Source organism: Haemorhous mexicanus, chromosome 4 (genome assembly GCF_027477595.1).
Source record: "Haemorhous mexicanus isolate bHaeMex1 chromosome 4, bHaeMex1.pri, whole genome shotgun sequence".
NCBI lineage: Eukaryota > Metazoa > Chordata > Aves > Passeriformes > Fringillidae > Haemorhous > Haemorhous mexicanus.
The window spans coordinates 12,297,193-12,321,976 of record NC_082344.1 but is presented as its reverse complement, the minus strand read 5'-3'; the positions used below and the strand labels follow the sequence as shown (position 1 = coordinate 12,321,976).

General features: G+C 37.9%; 2 protein-coding genes and 1 long non-coding RNA gene across 10 annotated transcripts in view; 2 read left to right on the top strand and 1 right to left on the bottom strand.

Annotated features, from left to right (window-relative positions):
* Positions 1-15,618, top strand: part of CLGN (calmegin) — a 64,227-nt gene extending 48,609 nt beyond the window's left edge. For all 8 annotated transcript variants that reach the window (XM_059843815.1, XM_059843814.1, XM_059843816.1 and 5 more), the window contains 12 exons: positions 1,117-1,258; positions 1,447-1,528; positions 2,268-2,460; positions 4,276-4,465; positions 5,046-5,159; positions 5,750-5,906; positions 6,787-7,002; positions 8,373-8,492; positions 8,670-8,805; positions 10,623-10,703; positions 12,792-12,919; positions 14,523-15,618. In XM_059843815.1, coding sequence (XP_059699798.1) covers positions 1,117-1,258; positions 1,447-1,528; positions 2,268-2,460; positions 4,276-4,465; positions 5,046-5,159; positions 5,750-5,906; positions 6,787-7,002; positions 8,373-8,492; positions 8,670-8,805; positions 10,623-10,703; positions 12,792-12,919; positions 14,523-14,597 — 1,634 coding nt within the window. In that variant the 3' untranslated portion in view covers positions 14,598-15,618. The remainder of the gene's footprint in view (positions 1-1,116; positions 1,259-1,446; positions 1,529-2,267; positions 2,461-4,275; positions 4,466-5,045; positions 5,160-5,749; positions 5,907-6,786; positions 7,003-8,372; positions 8,493-8,669; positions 8,806-10,622; positions 10,704-12,791; positions 12,920-14,522) is intronic.
* A 1,643-nt stretch (positions 15,619-17,261) lies between these two features.
* SCOC (short coiled-coil protein) lies at positions 17,262-21,058 on the bottom strand. Its single transcript, XM_059843825.1, has 4 exons — positions 20,959-21,058; positions 20,251-20,322; positions 20,074-20,157; positions 17,262-19,506 (listed from the first exon to the last, which is right to left on the bottom strand). The coding sequence occupies exons 2-4, from the start codon at positions 20,270-20,272 to the stop codon at positions 19,364-19,366; spliced, it is 249 nt and encodes an 82-aa protein (XP_059699808.1). The 5' UTR covers positions 20,273-20,322; positions 20,959-21,058; the 3' UTR covers positions 17,262-19,363.
* A 65-nt stretch (positions 21,059-21,123) lies between these two features.
* LOC132326094 (uncharacterized) overlaps positions 21,124-24,784 on the top strand; it is a 51,124-nt gene continuing 47,463 nt past the window's right edge. The window contains exons 1-2 of the long non-coding RNA XR_009486129.1: positions 21,124-21,360; positions 24,110-24,209. This is a non-coding gene — a long non-coding RNA (uncharacterized LOC132326094). The remainder of the gene's footprint in view (positions 21,361-24,109; positions 24,210-24,784) is intronic.

The window sequence follows — 24,784 nt, the reverse complement described above, 5'->3', positions numbered from 1 at the left end:
CCACACAGATGAGATGCTTATGAGAAACAAGGTCTCTCTGATTACTTGGCTTCATATTAGATAAAAAATTGTCTTTAGTGTCAAAACAGTCTTATTTGCTTGAAGTCAGAAAATTCAACATTTAATAAAGTCTGTGATAAAGACACATTTCTTAACTACTTTCCAATTCTTTTTTCCAGTCTTGTTGTTTTTCTTTGGCCTTAGTTTCCAGGAAGGAACGCTGTTGAAGAGGATAGAATTCTCCTCCTTCCTGTCTATGAGGCTAGAAGAAACTAGGAATTTGTTATTGACTTGTATATCTGCCCTTCCTTAACAACTTTTACTAATCACACTTCAGCTGAATAAAAGTAAATCACTGTTTTATTTACACATCACAGTTTATTAATCTTCTCTAAATTACATGCTGAGGAACTCCTGGTGTTTTCTTTTTTACATTGACACAGGCAGTCTTCAAAATTACAGTGGATTGTAAAAGTAGGATGTTTTGTGCTTTGTTCTTTACTGGAAAAAAACCCAGTGAATCTTGTCCTGTTAGTCTCTGAGAAAATGTAACTGCCATTTTAGAAGAAATCTTGTTCTTTGGATATTGGACACGCATGTATTTATCCCAAACTTGGAGAATGTATAAATAAAAAATTGTCTATTTTCAAAGCTGTAGGCTTGTTTTGGACCAAATCTGATAATTCCTGGAAAGACTCTGGGGAGGATGAGGGAGCTTCATTTACCCTGTGATTAGATTTGACTCAAGAGATTTTAATTTTATGTAAGCAGAAAAAAGTAATGATGCTGGTCTTTAGCTTTACACAGTGCTTTGTGACTCATGTTTTTTATGTGATGATGGTAGAAGTAAATTTAAAACCCGGAGAAATATTTTGTTCCTTTAGCCATTGTAGGATACCACAACCTAAAGATACAGATCTACAGCAATAAAGTTTACTTATGGATTTTTGTAAATTTGAGAACAACAAGAAATGACATCTTTGACATAAGATGCCAGAATTTCTGCCCTATTTTGGCAGCTAAGCTTTATTTGTTACTAACTCTTTACTTTCAGCAAGGCTGTGATTTCTTATTCAGACTGCATTTTTTCAAAGACTTTGTGCGTGTGTGTTTTAGGAAGATGGGAAGTAGAAGAGCTGAAGGAAAACGCAATGCCTGGAGACAGAGGATTAGTGTTAAAATCGGTGGCAAAGTATCATGCAATATCAGCAATGCTAACAAAAGCATTTGTTTTTGATGATAAACCTTTGATTGTTCAGTAAGTAATCCTTCAGATTTTTTACTTGATGTTTATTAATAAGTTAAAACATTTTGCTTACATAGATGTGTTTTGACAGTAGGTACTAATATGCAGTCTTAATGTATTCACAATTAGAACTGCAGATTAGCAGTTAATTCATATTTTTCTGATACTCAGAATGTTTTTGCCACTTTCTCTTTGCCCAGATACGAAGTGAATTTTCAAAAAGGCATTGACTGTGGTGGTGCATATATTAAACTTCTCTCCAGTAGCAGTGACTTGAATCTGGTATGTCCTCTTGCTTAATATTTGCTATCAGTTGTTCATTTGAGGGACAGCTTGGTTCTCCATGGGTGTTGTCTGATGTGCAGGACAGAGGACCTTCATGTCCGTTAAGTATGACTTTCTGAATTAATAGAAGCCATAGGATCTTAACTCATAACTTGTGAAACAATTTTACTGATCAGCACATGCATATTACTGTGTATTCCAAATACAGAAAACATAAATAGTTTAAAGATACTGACATAACTGTGTAATGCAGCACACTCTGAAGGAGAATAACTATATCTGGTATTTTCAGTGTTGTTTGTTGCTGTTACTTAATGCGGAGAGGAAAAGTTACTTATAAAATACTGGATATTAATATCCTGGGGTTTATCTTTATTGGAAAAGAAAATTGTTATGAAGAACAGTAACTAGTTCCCTGCCATCTTTTAGTGTAATGTTTGTAGAGGGAGAGAGATACTTGGGTGTTTTGATTTGTAACAGGCGTTCCTACTTAACATAAGGATAAAGTCTAAATATATAAATGCATTCATTTTCCTTGAAGAGACTGAGAGTTAGTCCATTCCCTGGAAACAGAGAACTCCAGAGGACTGTTGAATTCCTTTCATGGTTTACCCTACCACTTTTCATTTACCTTTTAGAGATAGGTAACTATGCTTCACACCAAGAAAAAGAAGTACCAAAAGTGACATAATAAAATGTCCAGTATAACACATGCTCAGCTTTCTTGCTTCTACAGGAATACTTTTTTGACAAAACACCTTACACTATTATGTTTGGACCAGATAAATGTGGAGAAGATTACAAACTACACTTTATCTTCAGACATAAGAATCCTAAAACTGGAGAATATGATGAAAAACATGCTGAACGTCCTGATGTAGACCTAAAAAAATTCTATTTGGACAAGAAGACGCATCTATATACTCTTGGTATTGTTCAGTTCTTAAAAATGGAATTCCAATTCTTATATTGGAAAGGAGAAATTAAAAATGTGGTTTCGTCTGCTGAAGCTTTGTAATTGAGTCTTTGTTTGTAATAGCTTGTTAATTCTGAGTGGTGTTTGCTTAATGATTTGGGTTAAATGGTTTAAAGGGCTTAACTGCAGGACATAAAAGTAGCTTTCAGGTGCTACTGCTTAATATTCAGTTACAGAAAAAGCTTATCAGCCCTGACTAGCATTTACTAATAAATTCCTTCAGTAATTATTGTAATAAAACTATTTTTACTGGGAAAGATATTAAAATGTCCAACTGCCCAATATTCTGGGAAGGTGTCAGAGTTCAGAGGAATTCAGTTAAATCTGTAGCATGCCACACACCATTCTTTTCCACATGTTGAGAGTTCTCACCAACACCTGCATCCGAAGCAGTGTGCATGAACAGATAGGTCTGCACAGACTCTGAGGTGAATGGCTGGTTTTAATCCATCTGACAATTCTTCTTGTACCAGTGAACTATACAGAGAAATAAAAGTTATTTTTTATCCCCTTTTTCTAACTTCTGAGCAGTCAGAGAATGGGCTAATCTATGATATGCTGCAAATCCAGCCAAATTGACTGTACTTAGGAGCTTCCACCGAATAGTAATAACAGAAGGCATGTTCAAGTGCTGTGCCATGGGAAAATTTATTGGTTTCTAAAATAGATTGCTGTAGTATGCCACAGCAAACTTGCCCTTTTAGATAATGGGAATCTCATAATAAAGGAATGCATGCATTCCTGTATTTGGATTGTTCATGAGAAATTATGATTCAAGGTTCTTAAAAGTAAATTGCATTTATCATGTTATAGCTGTTCAAACAGACTCCATAGAGCTATGTGATTCCAATGCATTTATGTGACGGACAATAGGAGTTTAAAAATTAGTTCTTTGTGTTTTATCTAAAGGTGATATGGGGGCTTCATTTATTCATTTATGGATATTTTAATGCTGTTGAAAATTTCAGGGTGGAAGACTATCGTTAGATATTATCCAGCTGTTACAAGACTGTTACTGTGGTTTGCTTAACCTGTTTTTAGAATACTGTCATAAAAGTAGAATAGTAATTACTTTTACTTACTAATCTTTATTATGTTAAATGGGCAGTTGAATCTGCTATTTAACCAGTGAGCACATTTATAAGTGCTTATTAGAAATAGATCTGGATGCATCTGGGTACTGAGTCTGACAGTGCTCAGTTCTGTGACCTTGGCTTCTCAGTTACTCACACTTGCTAACTCAGGAAATTCTCTTCAAATGTGTAAGCATTTGCAGTGTGGCATTTCAGGAAAATGGCTGTTAGAGTTTAGAACCTGATAGAAAATGCTGCTTTGATCCTTCTGCTACGTTACTGCTACAGTTCTTGTGTTCCCATGCTTTCAAGTGTGAGATTATAATTTAGTAGCAGAGATGCCTTTTGGGACATTGATTCTTTTTTCACTCTCAGTGCTTTTGAAGTGAAACCACAGAATTTTGGCCAAGTTGGTAGGTTTTTGAAAAGTCTCTTAGAATGTGTTTGGATGTGTTTCAGCCATTGAATTTTCTTCAAGTTTAATCTTTGGGGACCTGATGCTGGCCATACATCCCCTCAAGGGTGATGTTTTGTGTCCAGATCCAGTGCCTGAGTGAGGAGTCTGTATCCTCTGCTAGTGAGGATCCTGTTTGCTGTTATTTGACTAAGTCTGTGCTTATGCTATAGTTTTGGTTAAATATATTTGTAAAATTAAAGAGCTACCTTATTTCTTCAATATAAATTCTTCAATTTAGTGCTAAAACCAGATGATACATTTGAAATATTAATCGACCAAACAGTTGTCAGTAAAGGAAGTCTACTTGAGAATATGATTCCTCCAGTAAATCCTTCCAAAGAAATAGAGGATCCTACTGATAAGAAGCCTGATGATTGGGATGAGAGACCTAAAATACCTGATCCAAATGCTGTCAAACCAGATGACTGGTAAGGAGAACATTTTAATTTTTACAATGTCTTACATACAGGTTGTTTACTTAAAAGATTTGACTGGTTTTATTTTGGGGTTTGTTAATGACAATTGGAATACATTTTACTAAAAGCACTGAAGTTTGAAAACATATTTGAGGTGGGCATAAGGAAACAAATAAAATCATTAATTGTTGATTTTGTGCCCTGCATGGTTGCTAGTAGTAACCAGGCTTGGTACACATGAATAAGAAGTTTTTTCTACCCTATAGTTCTAATTTACAATGAATTTCTACTTCTGTGTGAACTACTGTTCTTACGGCAACTCAGGAAGATTAGGGAAACCTCAGTGGGAAGACCTGACTGACACGTGCCACTTGATACCAGCAATTTGTAGACTAAATAGCATTATAAAACAATATAAATATAATCTAGATATTTATAGGCAGATAATTATATGTTTAATGCTCATGATCAGTGAGTCTAATTCTGTTGTGTTTGTGAAAGTCATCCCTTTCATGCCAGTTGTAGTCCTCTGAACAGAATATTGGTCCAAAGTCAAGCTGCTGTATTTTCTAACATAAGTTTGCAATTGAAGGGATGAAGATGAACCTGCCAAAATAGAAGATCCTGATGCTGTTAAGCCTGAGGGGTGGCTTGATGATGAACCACAGTATGTTCCAGACCCTAATGCAAAAAAACCGAAGGACTGGTAAGTGCAGATTGGTAATGTGTTTTGTAGATAAGACTGTTCTCTGTGGCAAATTATTAGTTGTGGAAGTCAGTCCACATCTCATTGTCTTTTGGGGTTGTAAGTTGGAATGTGTATGGTATGACCAAATATTTGTTGGTGTGGGGGACTGCTTCTGTAAAAACATGAACTTGTCCTTGCCTTTTGTTTTCTGAAGATATATAAATACAAACAGAATGTGAAGGTCCACTTTGAAAGAATTTACTACAGTTCAAGTTGATAACTTGAAATCATAATGTAAATCTCAAAGGGATCTCTAAGCATCCTGGGTAGAAGTCTTTGAAGCTGTCTGCAGAGCCAGGAATGTAACTGAAGTCAGTCATGCTGTGGTAGATATGAACATGTGACCTTTAAGTAAAAAGGTGTAGTACTCCTTAAAAAAAGTGTTTACCCACTTTTTACCCAACTTTACTGTTGGATAAAGTTCTGTGAGCTGGTCAGAGTTCTGAGGTTGTTACAACAATACACGTAGACCCTAACTTCAGACTGCCATTGTTTGACACCTGGCTGATCTTAAAGCAGTTATTTGTAAATTTTTTTTTTCTCCCTAGGGATGAAGAAATGGATGGGGAGTGGGAAGCCCCTCAGATCCGTAATGCAAAATGTGAGACCGCACCTGGTTGTGGAGAGTGGGTGCGTCCCATGAAGAGTAACCCAAAGTACAAAGGAAAATGGAAAGCACCTATGATAGATAATCCTAACTATCAGGTAAAAGCCAAATTGTTAGTCATGGCTAAAATATACAGAGTCAGCAGAGCAAGCAAGTCAAAGTAGTATATTTACGTAGGCTTTTCTGCAGTATATTTATATTTTAGAATGAGTCTGTATACCCTCACTAATTCGAGATTTTTTTGCTTTTAATTTGCCTTTTTTTTTTCCTTGAAGTATACTGGGAAACAATAATTCTTCTTGTATTAAAACAACTTAGCTGTTTAAAGTTGACTTTTATACAATTTTCATTGATACCATTTATTTAGTATGGTCTTCAGAACTGTATTCTGAATTACATTAGGATTTTAAACATGAGTCTTTTGAATTAGTCTTTTTTTTTAATTTTAAAAAATGAAGCCTTTCAGTAAGCAGATGGCCTTACTAGTTCAATTTTAGAGGAAGCGTCAATTTTGGATAATGAAAGTCCCCTCCTCCCCTACAAATATAAGAGGTAATCAGCTGGATAGTTAAGAGAGTTACTGTGTATTAGGAGTTACTTTGTTATGGGAGTACTTGAAACTGATGTCTCAGAGGGTAAGATCCTAAGCAAGTTTGCAAACAAAATTTGGCTCTTATTTGGTACCATAAGGCTGAATTTTCCTTTCCTAAAATTTTCTCAAACACTTCTGGTAAGAATCAGTTATTACTGTTACCTCTACAGTAAAAAAGAAAAAAGTACTTAGGAGGTCTGCCCTAAGCCATGAAAATTGAGACCCATTTGCCAAAATCTTACAGCTATTTCCAGTTCTGTTTTAGATAAATTAAACTCTACTTCTTGTCTTTTTAAATAAAAATTCTTATTATTTTGAAATCTCTTTCAGAAGTTGTTCTTTTGTTGAGCTATAGGTAATGTGATTATGTTTGTTTCCATTAACAGGGAATCTGGAGCCCTCGGAAAATACCAAACCCAGACTATTTTGAAGATCTTCACCCATTCAAGATGACTGCTGTCAGTGCTATTGGTTTAGAACTCTGGTCTATGACATCTGATATCTACTTTGATAACTTCATCATATGTTCAGAAAAAGAAGTAGCAGATCGCTGGGCAGCAGATAGCTGGGGCTTGAAGAAATTAGTAGCAAGTGCTAATGAGGTATAAACTTTACTATGTTCTTGATAATAGAAAGTAGTAAGGAAGCTGTGCTGTTGGAAGAATTTTCTGTCCATGCTAACAGAGTATTAATTCGTCTGCAATTAACAATTTTGCTGAGTAACTCTGATAGGTTTTCTGTCTTGTTGTTTGGCTTTTTACCTTTCCCAGATGAATATTTTTTTGAGGTTAAAGGGATGCTGCATTTTACTTAAACATCTAGTGAGAAATTGACTTCTTGTGAAGCCTTCTGCTGTTCACATTGATACTAGAAATTCAGTACCTGACAGCAAGTGAAAGAATGAAGGCTGAGTTACTTATATTCAAAGTAACTCCTCCCCCTTGCCCCCTATTTTTCTTTATGGTTATATCCATGATATATATTCTTTTGATGCTTCCCTCCCATGAGGAATGAAGAGTCTAGTGTTTGTTTCTATTCAATAATTTTAGGCTTTTGGCTGTTTAGGTGTGTGTTTCTCTGTGTGCATCCATGTTTTGTTTGTGTAGTGCACTTTGACAGCCTTCCTCTCTCCTTGCCTATATTGTGGGATGGATCTGCCCGGCCATATGGGATCATGGGCCCTGCCTGCACTCCCGTTTCTGTTTAACAGTCCTCTGTTCTCTTTGATTAAATGGCAACAGCAGGCTACTGTTCAGGGGGAGAAATGATGGGTTGGTGGCAAATGTGGCCAATTCCTTACAGCTGCTGTTTGTCACAGAGTGAGAAAATAGCAACAGCATATCTGTCCATGCAAGCAGGAAAGCTGTCTCTTCACACAACCTTCCCTCTTCCAAAATATTTGGGTTTATGTGTGAACCTGTATACACACAATAGCAAAAAAAGTCCTTTGAGTCCCCTTGTTCCACTGTGCCTCTCAAACTTCCTTAGTTGCTGATGTACCTCTTACAGAGATGCACCAGGCACTTGCCTAAGTGTCTCTACTCTATAAGTCAGAACTGTACTAGGAGGACAATTTACTCTCTGAATAATTGGCTCTCAATGGAGAGAAGGTGATAGTACAAGTGGAGCCAGCATTGATCCTCAGGAACTGCTGCCCTCAGGCTCTTGATGCTTTGGGAGCTTTCAGCTTAGTTGGTACAGTGTGCAGGTATTACTTCACAAAGTTGAGTTGTGGCTGGTCTGGTGTGTTTGGAGTTCTACATTTGTTCCTTCTTACCTGCCACTTACTTGGAATTTGTAAAGTTGTTGCTTTACTAGTACTGAAATGCAATATTGCTTTAGTCACTAAAAAGCAAAGGTAAAGAAGGGTTTTTGGACAATATAAATGTATACAGTACACTTCATAAACTTACTTAAGTGTAGAGAGGGATATAAATGCAATTCTTTTAATTTAATTTTTTTTAAAACACAGCCTGGTATGTTTAGTCAATTGGTGACTGCTGCAGAAGAACACCCATGGCTCTGGGTTCTTTACATCTTGACTTTAGCTCTCCCTGTTGGTCTAACTGTGTTGTTCTGCTGGCCAGGAAAGGTTAGTGAAATTTACTATATTTTTATTTGGTTTTATTCTTAATACTTTATTTGGAAACTCTTGAGCATCTGTGCAACAATGTGCCCTTTTAATATGCCATTGGTATTACTTAGCTTACAGTGCCTGTTTAATTCTTAATTGGAGTTGAAATATAAATAGATTTTTAATTTGTTGTAGAAATCAGATGAATATATTGACTTCAAAAAGCCTGATGTATCTAAGCAAATTACAAAGGGAAAACTAAAAGAGACAGAGGAGTTTGAAGATGATGAACTAGAAGAGGAAAAAGAAAAGGAAGATACTGATGAAGATGGTAAGATGAGTAAGAGTATGTCAGCTTGCAGTTTGGTTAAAGACATGAATAGAACTAGTTCATGGATTGCATTGCCAATAATTACGACCTGTTTTCTTAGACTATGTGAAATGTGCCTTGCTCTGAGCCTTTTTTTCATCTTTGGTAACTTCCAGTGAGTGGCATCCCATGGCTAATAGGTCTGATAAATGTAAGCAGAAAGGAAGGCTCTTCTCAGCATTTCTTCACTTTCAAGAAATGAACATGCTTCCAACACTATTTTTTATGTTTGTAGACAGTGATACATATGGTGTCCCTTCTAAATATTTTATATATTGAACACATTTTAATTATTCAGATATAAGTACCCGAAGCAGTTAAAGTCACTTTATTGTTTAAAATGTGTTTGGAATATCTTTAAGTCTCTAACATAAAAATGTTTACACCTCTCTGGGAGGATTATACTATTCTATTGGTCACTGATTTGAGTTATTCTTGTTAAAACTTGAAAATACAGTAGGCTTGAAATACTGAAGTCTGCAGCTTCCTTTATGTTGCTTTTTAGCAACCTACTGCATGCCTGTAGAGGTGTGTCCTACTATCCAGGGGAGAAATTAATGAGTCAGTAGGTTGAGCTGTACTCCAGCATCCAAGGATTAAATCATCCCATTATCAGTATCCCAGTATCAAAGATTACTGCCTACTACTCAGCTGTAGCTTTGAGATGCTGTTAGTGTCTATATAATGAATAAAAACCAAAGCACCTGATTTCAGTTTTGATAAGAAAATTTTTAGCTTCAGAACTCTTCAAGATTCTGCCTCTTATATCTCTCTTCTTTGGTGAGAACAAAGAAAGTGACAAGGGACTTGCACGGGTAATTAGAGACATAGCAGACATTCATGTTTTGTTGAGGTTTTTGTCTTGGTACTGACATCACTTTGTATTACTGACTGAAATTTGGTGGCTTTCGTCTGTCTTTGCACCATGTTTCATGACTGTAGATGGCTTCTGTCTGTGCTACTTAAAAGTTCACTCATCATCAGCAGTTCCCATGCCACTACTGACAGAATTGAGTACATAGTTGGCATAGTGCTTGCCACACCAAACTTAGTCCATTTGCCTTGCTATTGGAGAGCCTTACCAAGGCACTTAATTATTCTGGTTTTGCTACATACATTCTTTACTTTAGCTTAAATTGTAGGTACATGATTTCAGTGTTGTATCTTCCTACATTTTCTTTTTGATCTTACTCTACTTGACCCGTTCTTTGCTCCTGAATTACAGACTCTGTCCCAGCCTTGATGCAAATCGTAGTTTGTACATAATATGCTGCTGCCATTCCTCAGTTCCAATATTCAGTTAATTTATTTAATTACAACACATCACTTAATAAATAATACCTTAAAATGTGTGTTTCAATGTTAGAAATAAGGCCCGGGAAATTGCAGAGGAACACTGTTCAGCTCCTACAGCTTTCTTAAATTGTACTTGGAACAGCTGTTCATGGTGTTGCAAAGTTAGGTTCTATTTTAGACCGTTACTTTTAGTTACTAAACAGAACACAGAGTAAAACTAACCTAGCTTGCTTTTGTATGACTAATCCAGGGTTTTCAGTTAAATTCTAGGCTTCAGAGAGAAGGATTACACTTTGCTGTCATATGACTTCATTGTTTCTTGCTTTAAGAAGAATTGCTTAACTTCCCTCAGCTTCCTTCCACCTTTTACACTTGCGGGTTGAAATCTTCCATTTTTTTTTCTATTGCTCTTTTGCCTCTTTGTGTTGGAAAGCATTAGAGAATTTGTCTTCTGCCTCCTTTTCCTGATTTTTTTGCTACAGAGAGAAGAGAAATGGAAGAGACAAAAAGAGAACTTAAAAAGGATAATACAAAGAAGATGGGAAGGGAGGCTCCTGTTTCAGGTACTGGGAAAGGGAAGCAATTTGGGCCAGGACTTGCAAGTGGGTCTCTATCTGTTTTCTTCCCTCTGCTTCCTTGTTGATGGTAGAACTTCAAGCTGGTGGATGCCAGCTTCCATCAGGTCCAGATGCAAGTTTCTCTCTATCGTATCTGTAGTCATAAATATTTTCTACTACTATTTTTGTCTCCTTATGATTTTTACAGTTCCTTCATAGTCATTACCTCCTCCTTTGGTTTTTTTGGAGTTGGAGGCAATGGGGTTTTGAGCTGTGGAATACTGCGTGACTCAAAATCCACATTGTATCATGGCACCATTTGAAAAAGAAAGAAAAAGAAAGCACGGCACAACAGCACATTTTAGAAACACTTGGCCATTTCTTTAACACCAGTGACAATGAGTTGCTGGCAGAGTACTTCTTGAAGAGCATTGTCCATGGGCTTTACTGTTTTATTTTGTTCTGTGTTAATTTTTGTGGCATTGTCTATTTGTCTGCTTTGTCTCCTTGCTTTCCTTGACCTGTAGAAAGATATTGCAGGAAATAAAAGAATGTTGCCACAAAATGGAATTTCAGGGGCACAGTCTGAACTTTATTTGTCAAGTTCTACATTTATTTATGTGAAATAGTGCTTAACTTACGATATGGTTAAATTTAAAATAATACTTTAAAATAGTATAGTTTTCCAGTTCTAGGTTCTACACCTTCTAATATCTGAAGTATTTTTTCTTTGGGGTTTTTCCCCCTCTATTGAAATTTGTACTTATGGGAGAAGCTGGATTTGCATAATTTATAATTTCCGATCTCTTTATTAGAGTATGACCAAAGGCTTTGTGAATTTCTGCCAAGCTCTTCTCTTAAGGGCTTATTTTTAGGACTGAGATCTTCGTCTGCATCTTTCTTAAACATGATCTTCATTATTTGGTCATATTTCTCATTAGGATAATAGAAATAGAGACATAGTAGACATGAACCAGGTATACTGACATATGGCAAAACTAACTTCTCAGTTCATAACAGTTGGTTTCTGTTTGGCTCAATTTATAACTATATTGCAGCCAGAGTTCTTGGGACTTTTACAGTACAAAAATTTGGCCTCCTGAATTTGAGACAGAAGTCTCAAATATTTTAACAAATTAGGTATTTCTAGATTTTCTTCACCAAGAATCAGGAGAGTCAAGCCTAATATGTGACTACATTCTTAATTTGTATGAATACTTTTGTTTCAGTTTAACTTAGATGCAACAGTAAAAATTTGGTGTGGGTACAGATTTTTGGCATTTGTTTTTGGTTTTTTCCTATTTTTTTTTCACACCTAAGCAGTGCTTATGAGACATAGGTGTGACCTGACAAGGACAGAATTGAGCACTACTTCACTGCTGTTTTTAAATAAGCCACTGGCAGACTGTTAAGTTGCAAAATGCCAACGTATGTCCTTTCTGTCAGATTTAAGATTTGTTTACTCTTGATATTATAAAGAATACTGGTAGTGCAGTAGTGTAGTGCAAGCTACTGGACATACTTTGAATGAGCTAGGGGGAGTACAATGCTTTTCTGACTAGTTTCTGCATTGCAAAAATGCACAAGAAGGGTGGAAATAAAAAGCTGTTTATCCCTCAAACAAAACGGTATGTCAGAAGAATTCCCTGCTGAAAAGGGGAAGTACACTTAGGATGTAGGTGTCTCCCATGCTGGATGACTGATAACTGCAATATTTTACTTCCCCATCTAAATCAGAATTTTGTCAGTTGTCCTGTTTTGGACTCTGCTCTCAAAACTGTCCAATACAATACCTAGTTTTAAAGTAAAGTAAATCAAGTCCTTTAAGTCAGTAACAAGTCTGAAGACAGTATGGACTATTATGAAAAGAGGCAAAGTTGTAGCTGTTAAAATTGGTTGTTAAATCTGGCAGTTATCACTTTCTACTAATTCATGAGAATTCTGCTCTGTATCCCAGAGATGTTTTTATGGGTTATTCTAAACAAGCAGTTCATTCTAGGACTGAAATTGGCTTCTTTTCCTTACTGGTATGCCTGGATGTAGTGTATTTGTAAAATAGTTCTGTTTACAAAGTAAAATTAATTTCTTCTGCAGAAGGTGGAAGTGGTGAAGATACTTATGATGATGAAGAAGAAAGTGGAGTTCCAGATGAAGAAGAAAATGAAGTTCCAGATAGAAGTCAAGAAGGTGATAGGTCAAATAAATCTGATTCAGAAGATGAGGTAAGTTTGCATCTTTCCCTACTTTCTCCTTGCCATTGTCAGACATCATACTTCTAACTAAGCTCAGTTACCTATAAGTGTTTTTCTTCTGTTGAGCCATAAAACAAATTGTGAGGTAGAAATGTGCTTTCCTTTGAATTTGACACCTCAAATGCTCTGCATAAATACAGGTATAGTATAGAAGTGGTCGGGCAGCTCCCTAAATGTGAAACATTTTTACAGGAGTGTAGCTTTTAACAGATTATTAAATGAATTGCAGATCTTGTAAATTTGGATGCTGCAGCAGATTGGTCCGTTTTCACTGTGCTTCTCAACTGATAGAACATGCTTGCAACTGAATAGCTTTTTCCCAAGACCTAGAAAAACCTTAAGTTTTTCAGTTACATTTTGGGGTTTTTTTATTCCAAAATAAGGTGTTAAGCAAAATGACAATACTGTTTTTGAACACAGTGTCTGCAGTTTCATTTTTCTTGTGCAGATTAATCCAGTCAGCCAGATATTCTACAAAATTGTTTTCATAAAATATCATTGTATAATGAAATTTGTGCTTTTCTTTTTTGTCAGCTACTCATTATTCATTCATTTAGAAACTGCTAGTGTCTGAAACACTTTAGATCCACCCATTGCTCATCTTGTGCTTGTCAGCCCCTGAATGAGTCACTTTCCAGGTTAAGGAAGTTGTTTAATGTAATGTTAACTCCTTTTCATGTAAAACTCTTCCAGGAAACTGTACCTTGCATGAGGTTGCGTTGTTTCAGCAATAAAAGTCTCTGTTAATTACCTCTTATTCTGTACTTTCTCTTGTTCCTGTAAGAAGTTTTCCTTTCCTTGTACATTTATCCAGCAATACAGTATCTACTAAGATTCACATGACTCCTTGTGAAAGTAATAGCAAGCTCTGAATGTGTCTGTGGCATTACACGGTGTCACAGTGAGGCCATGGCTTGCTTTTCTTTGAGTATTTTTAGTGTGTAGGTGTTTCTGTCGCGAGTTGTCTAGAACACATCATGTACCCCATGTCCTCACTCAGGCTAGGCCACATTCTGTCAGCTGTTCCTTCTAAAGGAGGTGCCTGTCAGTAGGTGATGCAGGAAAGTGAGGAAGCAATGCATGGTATGAGGATGGATTTGACATTGGAAAGAATTTTCTTTTAAACTGGGAACATCGCTTTTAAACTGGGAACACCACATCCTATTTAAGGACAGTTTGCTCTATTTGTAGCTCTCCAAAGGGAACAGTTAAAATGTTCTAAATGCATCTTACTTCAGAAGTGGAAATAAAATTAGCAGAAGGTGCTCTTTAAGGAATTTGGTAAATTAATTTAAAAGTCACTGCTTTTAAACCAGCAAAGACATGGACAAAAACAAATTTCTGACATCAGTTTAAACATACGGCTCTTTTCTTTCTGAATATAGAAATGAAAAGCCTTCTACCCACTTTATTAATCATTATATTAGTAGTGTGGAAAAAATGTCCCATCACTTAAGTGCTGCATTTAGTGATAAAATGACTGGGGAATCCAGGAAGATGAATAACGTAGCGTGCCAGTTTCAGTAATTAAAATAAGTTTAAAATGTTAATGCTGAATTTATTTTTTTTCCAGAAGAAAGAAGCTGATGAAGGAATGGGAGATCGTCCACTGAAATCAGTGCGCAAAAGAAGAGTACGAAAGGACTGAGTTATTTCCAGCTGGTGTTTGCAGGTCTAGAGAGAGTGACGGTAACTTTTGGTGTGTCACTTCAGTGGGCCTGGCAGATTGCTGAGCTTTGATGGGAAAAGGAGGGGCTCATTGCTGTTTAACCTCCTATTTTAATTCACTGGCCTCTTAAACCATCCCAGACTTTCTCAATTCCCTTTTTTAAAGGATAAATGTTATCTGTGAAGAGTTAGCTGGTATTTCAAATTCAAAATAAAAGGGAAATTACAAGCTGACCAACTGATTTTTAGGCAAAGATTCTTAAGATTTGAAGTTTCTTAGAAATTAGTATTAGTTGGAGATAAACTTACTCTAAATATTTTTTTAAATAAATGCATTATAATACTTTTGTAGCTCTAGCACAAAATAAGCTGTTTACAGTTTTTAGCTTAAAGAAGGTGGTAGCATAGATGTAGCATGTACAGCAGTTCACATTGCTATGAGAAAAGGTATTATTTTCTGTGCAGAGCTAAATGCAATAATTGTTTTGTTATGATGATTTTGTGCTAGGAACAATTTTTATTGTAAATTATTTATTTTAGTTGATCTTGTTACATGGGTGGTCACCTGTTCACTTTAGGCATTGGTTGCAGTAATTTATTTTCAAGATATATTTTAAAATAGAATACAAGTGGTAATTGATGTGATTTGTTTTACTCTTGAATGCAGGTATCAAATCTGCAGGTCATATACAGATGATTTTTTTTCAAACTTTTATAGTTCTCATGTTCCAAACCAGAGTGGTATAACCTGTTTATAGAATACTTGCTAAGTGTATATTGTAACCTAAAAATATTTATTAATTCTTGCTTAATATGAAATTTATTAATATAGATAAGAATTTTTGATGGATTAAGTTTTTTACGATGTGAGTAACTTGGGTATTCTCATAGTTTAAATAAACTGCTTGTTGTAAAGAAACATTGTTTCATTGAAGTTCAGCTGTATATTAAACAATAAAATTTCAGTCACCAATAAACTTGCTGCTTGGCAGCTGCCTGTAGTAGTAGTAGTAGAATGCGTAAATGCTAGCAAAAGTAGTCATACATTACAAACGAAGTAGAAATACATTAATTCATAAGGAATCTAACAGATTTTCTTGTGCCTGTCATAACATTTGTCTGCTTTAAAAAGAAGTATTTTCACAGCAAATTCCATGGAAGTCTCTAAGAAATGAATGCTTAACCCTAATGAAGAAGCCAATGTCCTCAAGTGCTTGTTTTGAAGGGTTCAAAAGTTAATTATATTTGACTTCTATTTGGTGTGAATTACATGGAAATCTCCAGGGTTTTGTTTAATTTCGGGCCTTTTGTGTCTTTTTGCATGTTTCCACCTCTTTATTTAGGGCCTCTGTGCAAAAGGTAAGAAGTGAAGACTCCAGGTTACTCCTCAGCAATAGATAGAAGCTTTTACCAGTCTAGTATGCTGCTGACAGCAGTTACTGTGAGCTGTCAGAGCTCACCTTTTAAATGAATTATGTCTGAGTCTGATAGAAGCCCTCTGGAATTGTTACAGTGTTTGGGTGTCCTGGGGGTCTGGTTTGTTTGTTTGCTTAGGGGTTTTGGAAGGTTTTTTTTTTCTCTGATATGTGATAGTTACTATCGTTTCTTTGATGTGATTGAGTTACTCCAGGGACTGGTCACCCCATGGGGGATGCTAATCTTCCCTTAGGCTTTTGAATTTCAAGTCCCCATAAAGTCTTGATTGATGCCCCATCAGCTTTGATCACCTAGAATCTAGAGATAGCATACATCCTTCTGCACATCAACTTACTTAGATCTAGATTTATGCTGGTAATTAGAGCAGAAACACCAGAGATGTTGAGGATTTAAGGCTCTAGAGATACAAAGCCAGGCAAAAGGGCAACCCCTGTTCATTGATACAATGCAACAGTGAGATTTCACACACTTCCTGTCCACTGTCCATTTTTATCTGAACAGGTATTTCAGGAAACATGGTTCATCTTGCTATCATGGTTGCTTGAAAGATCTTTAAAATTAACAAAATAATGATTTTCAGTTCCAGCATGTCTTGCTATTAAAACTGTCAGTCATCTTTGGAATTCTCTAAGACCTCTACAGCCTGCACTCCCTCTGACTATGTTGTACCTTGGTAAAATAGCTCTTACTGAGGATGCCAGACTGAATACTTTATATGCAGGGAAGGCCAAGTAGTACTGAGGCCATTTCATTTAGTCACAGTTTAAGGTACTCTTCAGCTGGCATCTACATTCATGAAGGCATGATGAAGTAATAATTCTGGATTCTGTCTAATGTAAAGCTCACTAAAAGTGTAGGAAAAAGTAACATTTCTAACTTGGCTTAGCAGTCTCCCACTGCTATGGAGAAGTGCAAGTTTTAACTTTTTTACAACAGTGAATGCAGTCTACCAATCCTTTTACTTTAACAAGAACAGAAAAGTAGACAGAAATTTAAGACTGATGGCTGAAAATAGCAAGTGAGTCAGGAACTGAAGCTTTGTTAAAACTAGATTCATTAACTCAGGTTCAGTATCAATTACATCTGGTTTTTCAGACAATTCAGCTATGTCGAAACCTTTAAGATTACTAACCCTACTGCTTTTTCACCTTTTGACTACAGATATTTATGAGAAGTTTTAGGGTTTACAAATGCTAAACCAAACTAATTGAGACAAATGAAAATTTTTATTTGGTGTAAAGTCAGAAATACAACATCTTTAAAATGTTCATAAGTTAAATGAAGGCCACAGTAGTGGGATGTAAAATGGCATGGAGATGAAATAACTGCTGTAAACACACTGATGGAAAAAATACCACTTTGCAATCTACAATACAAAACCATGATTTAAAAATTACCTTATATTGGGAATTGCTGAAGTCTAACAAGCGCATGCTGTGTTACCAGGTGAACTACAGTGCAGATGGAGAGGGCAGTGACATGGCTTTAAAGCTATGATGGCTGTAATGCAATGCAATCTTCAGAAATCAAGTGCTTGCTGTGATTTTTCTTCCTTTAATGCTCAAACTCTGGACTAGCGATGTGATCTACTCTACCTGCTAGCAATTATTGGATTAATTTAGAGTTCCAGTAATGTGAGAAAGTAGTCCATAGAAGATTAGAAGTAATTTTAGGTGTTGACAAGGTCCCCATGACACAAACAGTATCATCCACTTTTATTCACTGGGTTTTTGACCGAGACTTGTGAACAGCCCTCAAGACTGTACTATTAGTGCTTTGTTTGCAGTCTTTTGACTTTGTTTAGAGTCTTTTGACCATTTTAAATGGGGAGAAATGGGCAACCTCCCCTTTGGGAGGAGGGAACCTCACAATGTCAACTTACACTTGAGACTCAGCAGTATCTAGCTAAGAAACTTGGGATTTGAGAGGGATTTATTGTTCTATTACACTGACTCATTCACACCATACTTGAGAAAGGCCCTTGAACTAGTGCTTTCCTTTTAAAAGGTCAGGCAAAATGGCTTCATTACTGAAGCAACAACTCAGTCCTAGCCAACATCCATAAGTAAGTCTGCAGTGCTGCTGTAGGGCAAGATGAAACAGATGCAACTAAATACTGCTAAAATTTACAAACTTGTTTGTATTTCAGCTGCTGCACTCCCTTAATACTGATTACGCTGGACATGCTGCATCTGTGGGAAGTGCTCAGACCTATCATCTGGGCCGAGCTCCCCTACAAAACCTAACATCCAAGACAGGAAAAACCAGCACCTTGACACCAGGCATTGCCCAGAGCAGCACAGTTTTGAGAGGCAAAATCCGCCTTTATTCCACTGCATCCTTCTGCTTTAGATGTTTGTATGCAGTGCCTCAAGAAGCACTTTGCAAGTGTAGGCTGTGAGGCAGGAAAACAGCTGCTCTGAGGCCTGAAGCAAAGAGAAGTTTGGCACTGCAAGAGGAAGGTCAAAGGCAGGAAGGAAAAGTCTTGTTCTCAGTTCCTCACTGTTCACGAGCATGAGGAGCATTGCTGACCTCTTCTTGCAAAGTTTATCACTCAGGTTTTTACTTAACTTTCATCACACAACAGAAGAACTTCAAGAAGATCATACATTGTGATGATGTGCCTGGGCATTCTTCAGGGAAATGGGAAAGTAGCAATGGTTTCAAGCGTACATATTACATCTGATACTGCATCAGTTTGGTATTTCTCTGATAAGTTGCTTACCCTTGGTTGCTCCTCTTACCTTCCCCCTTTCCAAAAACATCTGAGGTGTTTTAGTAAGCCCTGCAAACAATGTCATAGTGTTCCTACTTCACAGAAATGCTTAACTGCTTTACAGGTTTTTGTTTTGTTTTGCAGAACTATGAACAGTACTACGCAGTAAACACATTTCAGGTGCAAAAAAGTGATGCAATAAACTGATATTTTTATCAAATGGGGTTTCAACATAATATTGTAACACAATATAGTCAAGAAATCTACTCTAAGACCTCAGAGTACCAACAGACCTTTGTTTAACCTGACAAACTAATCTTCTTTTTAACAAGATATGGTCATTTTTAAAACAAATACAAAAATTTTGTAATTATCTACACTACATTTGCACATTGCTCAACCTTAATACACAATCTTCTGTCTCCTGTTCATGATAATGCTCTTAATTCCATTTATTATCAAAGTCTATAATCTTTGAGAATCCAGTAAGCCACAAACTAAAGTATTTTAGCTTATGTAGCCTATGCCAGTTAAAACAAAACAAAACAAAAAAACCCAGCAGCAATACAATGACATAATCTGTGAGTCAACCCTTACTTCCTTTTGCTTTTTGTGTCAGTTGTTTGGAAAACACTAGATGCTGACATCAGATTTTCTATATACTGTCCAAGAACTTGATTTTCTGATTTCAGTTTCAAGTTTTCTTCCTTAACAGCATCTACTCGAGCTGAGAGATCTGTGAAGGTGATATTATAAGAAAAATATTAGATACTATTGCATACAATAATAAGTATGTTCTATGGGCCTTCATCAGACTAGTCACACCTTTAATCCAGAGGGTATTACCAGAGCGTATTAGGTTACTAAACATTCTCCTACTCATGTTTCACCTAAAGGCCATTTTTCCTGTATTATTTTGTAGTATAGTATTTTGACCAACTTGTTAAACTGAATGCTAGTCTGTAAGTTTATTACTTTCTTGAATTTTTGAATTAGGCTGTTGCAAACTAAATTACTTGGAAACAAGAGCTCAGTGATGAGCAGCCTTAGATGTGTGTCTTCTAATAAGCACAGACATTAGCTGTATCATCCGTTCTACTTGCTGTGTACTACCAAGGTCGAGCAAATGTAATGTTGCATAAAGAGGAAGAAAAAAAACTATTTCCAAGACCTTGGTTTTGTACCTTCAACTGCATTAAGTGACATACTTCTGGACACTGCAACTAAGGGCAGAGCAGTCAGGTTCTCTTCTTTTGCTTATTACTGTGTACTTGTAAAAAATCTGATATATCAAGTCGCTAACCTTCAAGTGTGTGCTGCAGTTCCAAAACTTGATTAATAAGCCGTGTTTTCTCTTCTAATTCCACCTGATTCTCAGCCTCAACAGCTGCAATAAAGCATGAGAGTTTTAGTGCAACCTGAGTTAGAAATTATACTAAATAGAATAACAATGAAGAACATGAACAATAAGAATTTATACCATCCATATCGGTGTTCATCATTGTGGTAGGGGCTCTTTCCACTTTTGAAGAGAGTTTTCTTGAGTGATACTCTGCTTAAAGAAAAAAAAATGGATGCAGCAATTATTGGAACTTCCATAATATTTTAATTTTAGATGTACTTTTCTAATTTTGAAGGGTCAGTGCTTCAGCCTAGGGCAGAGCAACCTTTTTCACCATTAATTATTTTTTCTAGGCCTCATGCCGTACATAGCTATGGTTCGTTGAGTAACTATGCCTCTGCTTACAAAAATAACTGATCTAGATTACTGCAAAGCATGAAATACCGCCGTTTCAATGATGTAATCGCCGCCCTTCTCGGCTGTGATCATTCTGGAATGGGTTATTCTAGAACTGGCTATTCCTGAAGGCCGAAGCGGAACGGCTCTGCATTGTCCCCCCGCCACCCCTGGCCAGTGCACGGGCCTGTTTGCCTCGGGCCCCCGCATCCCCGCACTCCGTCCGTTCCCATCGCCGCCTCGAACTGCGGAACGGGGCAGGTGCGGTAACAGCAGCACCCGCGGGCCGGGAAGCGCCGGCCGGGGGTTGGCAGCACTGCAGAGGGGCGTCCCCGACCGGCAGCCGCCCGACCCCGCCCGGACATCCCGCCATGCACTCCCAACCTGGGTCAGCCCCGCGCCCTCTCTCTCCCTCCCGCCCGCAGTAGCCGCCCCGCTCCTGTCCCGCACCTGCCCCGCTGCCGCCGCCTCCCGCGGGCTCTTCCCCGGCCCGGCTCGGCGCGGCCCGTCCCGCTCTACGCTGCCAACGCGCCTGCGCCGCGCGCAGGGCAGTGCGGGGCGGGGCGGGCGCGCGGAGGGGCGGGAGCGCCATGGCCCCTTCCCCCTGGCGCGGGACGGTGCGGCAGTGCGCGTGATGGCTGTGCCCCCTCAGGGGCTCCTGCGGCCCTACCCGCCCCCCCGTCACATCCCGCTGAGCGGCAAGTAACATAATGCTCCTTATCCCTTCGTTCTGGGCTCATTCGCCGCTAGTGGTCAGAGCAGCCGTCCTCAATGGTTGGTCGCTCTGCGTAGTGTTCAGAAGAGATTAAGAAAAGGCATTTGTTCCCTGGTGTGGAACCCCTTCAGATTTTGGTAGGTTGGCAAAGCCTGAGAAAGGTCCGAGGAAACAGTGTGTGTGTGGCTGCTGTCAACTCGCAGGTGCTTTTACGTACAGCTCTGGGAGAAAGCAGCCTCCCAGACGGAGTCCGGCGAGTTTTCCCTGCCGCAGTTCAGTGCCGCATACATCTGGCCCAGCTGCTTTTAGTCGGGCCCGGCAGAAGCCTTCTCCACAGCAGTGTCCAGAGGAAGAAACTTGTGGTTTAGCTCCGTGGCTCTGGGTCTCACAGCGCTGAGATCACATCACACAAGAACCTCAGTAACTTCAGAGTTACTCTCATCTAATGGCTCAGTAGCTCCAAAACAACACTCCTCTGTCATTGTTCTTTCCCTGGCTCCCTGGAGGGAATAGCCCTTGCAGAACACGCTGTGCAGGATCCTCACTTTAATGCCACAGCAGTCTGTGAGCCACAGCAAAGGAATGGAAAACATTTATGACCTGAGCTAATTTTGGTGGCTTCACTGAAGTGACTGCACTGCATAACTTGTAGTACTGTGTAGTTTGAACCATATTGTTGCAGTGAAATATATTCATATTGTATCTGTAAGTTGTAGTAATATATCTATAATTCAGTGCTGTGCACTTACTTCCTGAGTGTCTACTCAGGAAGATAAAGGCATTTGGGAAGTGAGCCCTCTACTGTATTCTTAAATACACTTCAGAAAGTGCATATTTCTTACATCATCTTCTGGCTGTCTCCACACTATTATTGTGTCAATGACTTTTTTTAACGTTACAATCAGATAAATTCAGATTAGACTGAATGCTTTTCAAGGTCTGAAGATGTACTGCAATTAGAGTCTTGCTATCCATCTGTACTGGAAAATGAACCTGCTTCCAGTTCCATTAGCTAGTTTACTTAAGCATCTCTACAAAGGGCATTTTCAACACAGCAATCCTCCTTATTTCTTGCAAGCAGTCCTCTCAGTTGGTGGCTGGGCTTTAGGAGCTTGTTGGAAAGTTTCCTTGATCGCTGTTTTTAAATGCCAGATGCTTGCACTGTTTCGATCTTGCTTGCTGCACTGGCAAACCTGGTAATCAACAGGTTCTCCTAATTCTTTCTAATGAGACAATCTCCAGCATATGCATTAACAGGGGAAAAAATTATAGCCAGATTCTCCAGGTGTGATGGAAACCTTGCTTACCTGGTGAAGAATATGCTGTGTTTTTTTACTGTAAGAGGGGGAAAAATATTGTGGGCTGATCTTGGGGAAATGCACCCCTCTACTGCAGAAATTCTACTTTTCTTGCTGCCTTACAGTTGGAGATTATTGTCAAAACTGTCCCAAAATGAGCAAAAGGGGGAAATCCTTGATGTTAAATAACAGGACAGAATGGAAACCAGACATATTGGGTCCTGTGCTGTTGTAGCTAAAACAGTAGTAATTTCAAGAGCTGCTGGTTTACCTCCTGTTTCCTTTTTGGTATGTATACCGTTGGGGTTCATTCTACTTTGCCTGGTTGTGGTTTCTCACTGTAGTACTTTCTTTTGATTCTGAACTCTGAGCATGAGCACCAGGATGAACACCTTTTTAGAAATCAGCCTCTATGAGAGGTTTTTTTGGTTTTCCTATAGAGAAAGCTGTTGTTCTGAGCTTCCACTGTTGGTATTGCAGAGGGGTTATCAGCAGAGAGCAGATGACATTTCTAGTCTGCAGAGTGCTGTGTGTTATGAGGTTAGCTTTGAATGGTCCAGGGGCCAAAAGGTTTGGATTGATACTGCTGGATGCAAATTCCACACAGAGAATGCCTAGATCATCCTGTGTTCCCTTTAAAAAGGCTTGCATTCCTAACCCTTCCTCTGTTTTCCAGTGCAAAGAAGGCAACTCCAGAATTCTAACTATCCAGTGCACTACTACTTTTAAATAAACACCAAAAAACACGCACACACTCAAAAACACCAAAACACAAATGCAAAAATGCCCAAACCAAATACATTACAGAACAAAGGTCCACAGCCCAAAGTATTCTTGTATGAGAAATCAACCAAGAAACCAGAAGCTTAACATATCACATGGTTTGCCTACTGCCTTTATAAATTCCTTACCTCATCTGTCTTGCATTGCAAAATATATTATAAATTAAATTTTTTGTGCAGTTTAAATGTAAAACTTTAGGGACTTAGGAAGTATCCCCAACAATCAGATTCCTTTTATAACACAGAATGTGTCCCAGGGAAGGCACCTATGCATATTATGACACCAAGTTGGGTGGGAATGTTGATCTGACTGGTCCAGCACTTAGGTCACAGCAACCCCAGGCAGTGCCACAGACTAATTTCTAAGGCATTTGGTTAAATCAGAGGAGACATTCATGATATTGTCTTTATATTAAATTTATAGCAACAAGTTTCAGTTTACAAATGCAGCTATCTATACTTACTTGCATCCTTAAGTTCTATTTAGAGTTTCTAAAAGTAGCTGATGTCACTGGGAAAAGGAATCAATTTATTCAGTTTCACTGAAAGAGCAATTTTTGCTTGAAATAAAACAACCTCCCTAGGATAAAATGTATCATTAATAGTTTACCTGAATTCATATACAGGTAAAGTGACAAACTGAGAGGAGAGCATTTTATTGCTCTGCACTTAGACTCTCAGTCATTACTGCTAATGACAGACATTTTCAGACATTTTATTTCTAAAACTCTGTTTTACATCCTGTTTTTCCCATGGACACGGTGCAAACCAGCAAGCCTCTGACTTCCCTTCTGGCTATGTTCCAGGCAGCAGAGGCGCCTGCATAAGCTGACTGATGACAGGGGCTTCACTGTTCACCACTACAATAGAAATGTATCCTTTTCTTCACTAACAGAGGAAGACATTGTAAGTATTGCTGAGATGACTCTCCTATTTGAACTGTGCTGTTTGCTCCTTTGACTAATTATTGCCACAATGAAAAAGACAGAAAGGAACATGAGTGGCTCAAGTGTTTTTCCTTGCATTGCTAACTCTTGAGACCTTTTACATCAAATCTTCATTCTTTTTCATTATTTCTTTGCAGAAATAACAGACTCTGAGGAGGTTTGGGTTTTTTTCATGTAATGTTGCTTTACACCAAATTCTCTGCATTTCTTATTACTCTTTCAGAGTAACCTCAAAAAGCTCTTGTAGCCTAGTGCATATTCTTGAGCAAATTTACAATGGGGGTCTTCTGTTAAATACAGAATTTAAGTACTTCTTAGATTTTGCTTTTTCTAACTAAATCAATTTATACAAAATGAGCAAATATTTGGCTTACATTGTTCTAACTCATTTGTGTCCTTACTTATTGTGTATATCTTGGTTTTGCCTAAGGTCTGAGTGAGAATGGGACCTCATCAGATGATGTAACCTGTGAACATATAGTTGGAATGAAAAAATGCCATCTCTTTAGAAAGGCTACAAAAAGCAAGCTTCAG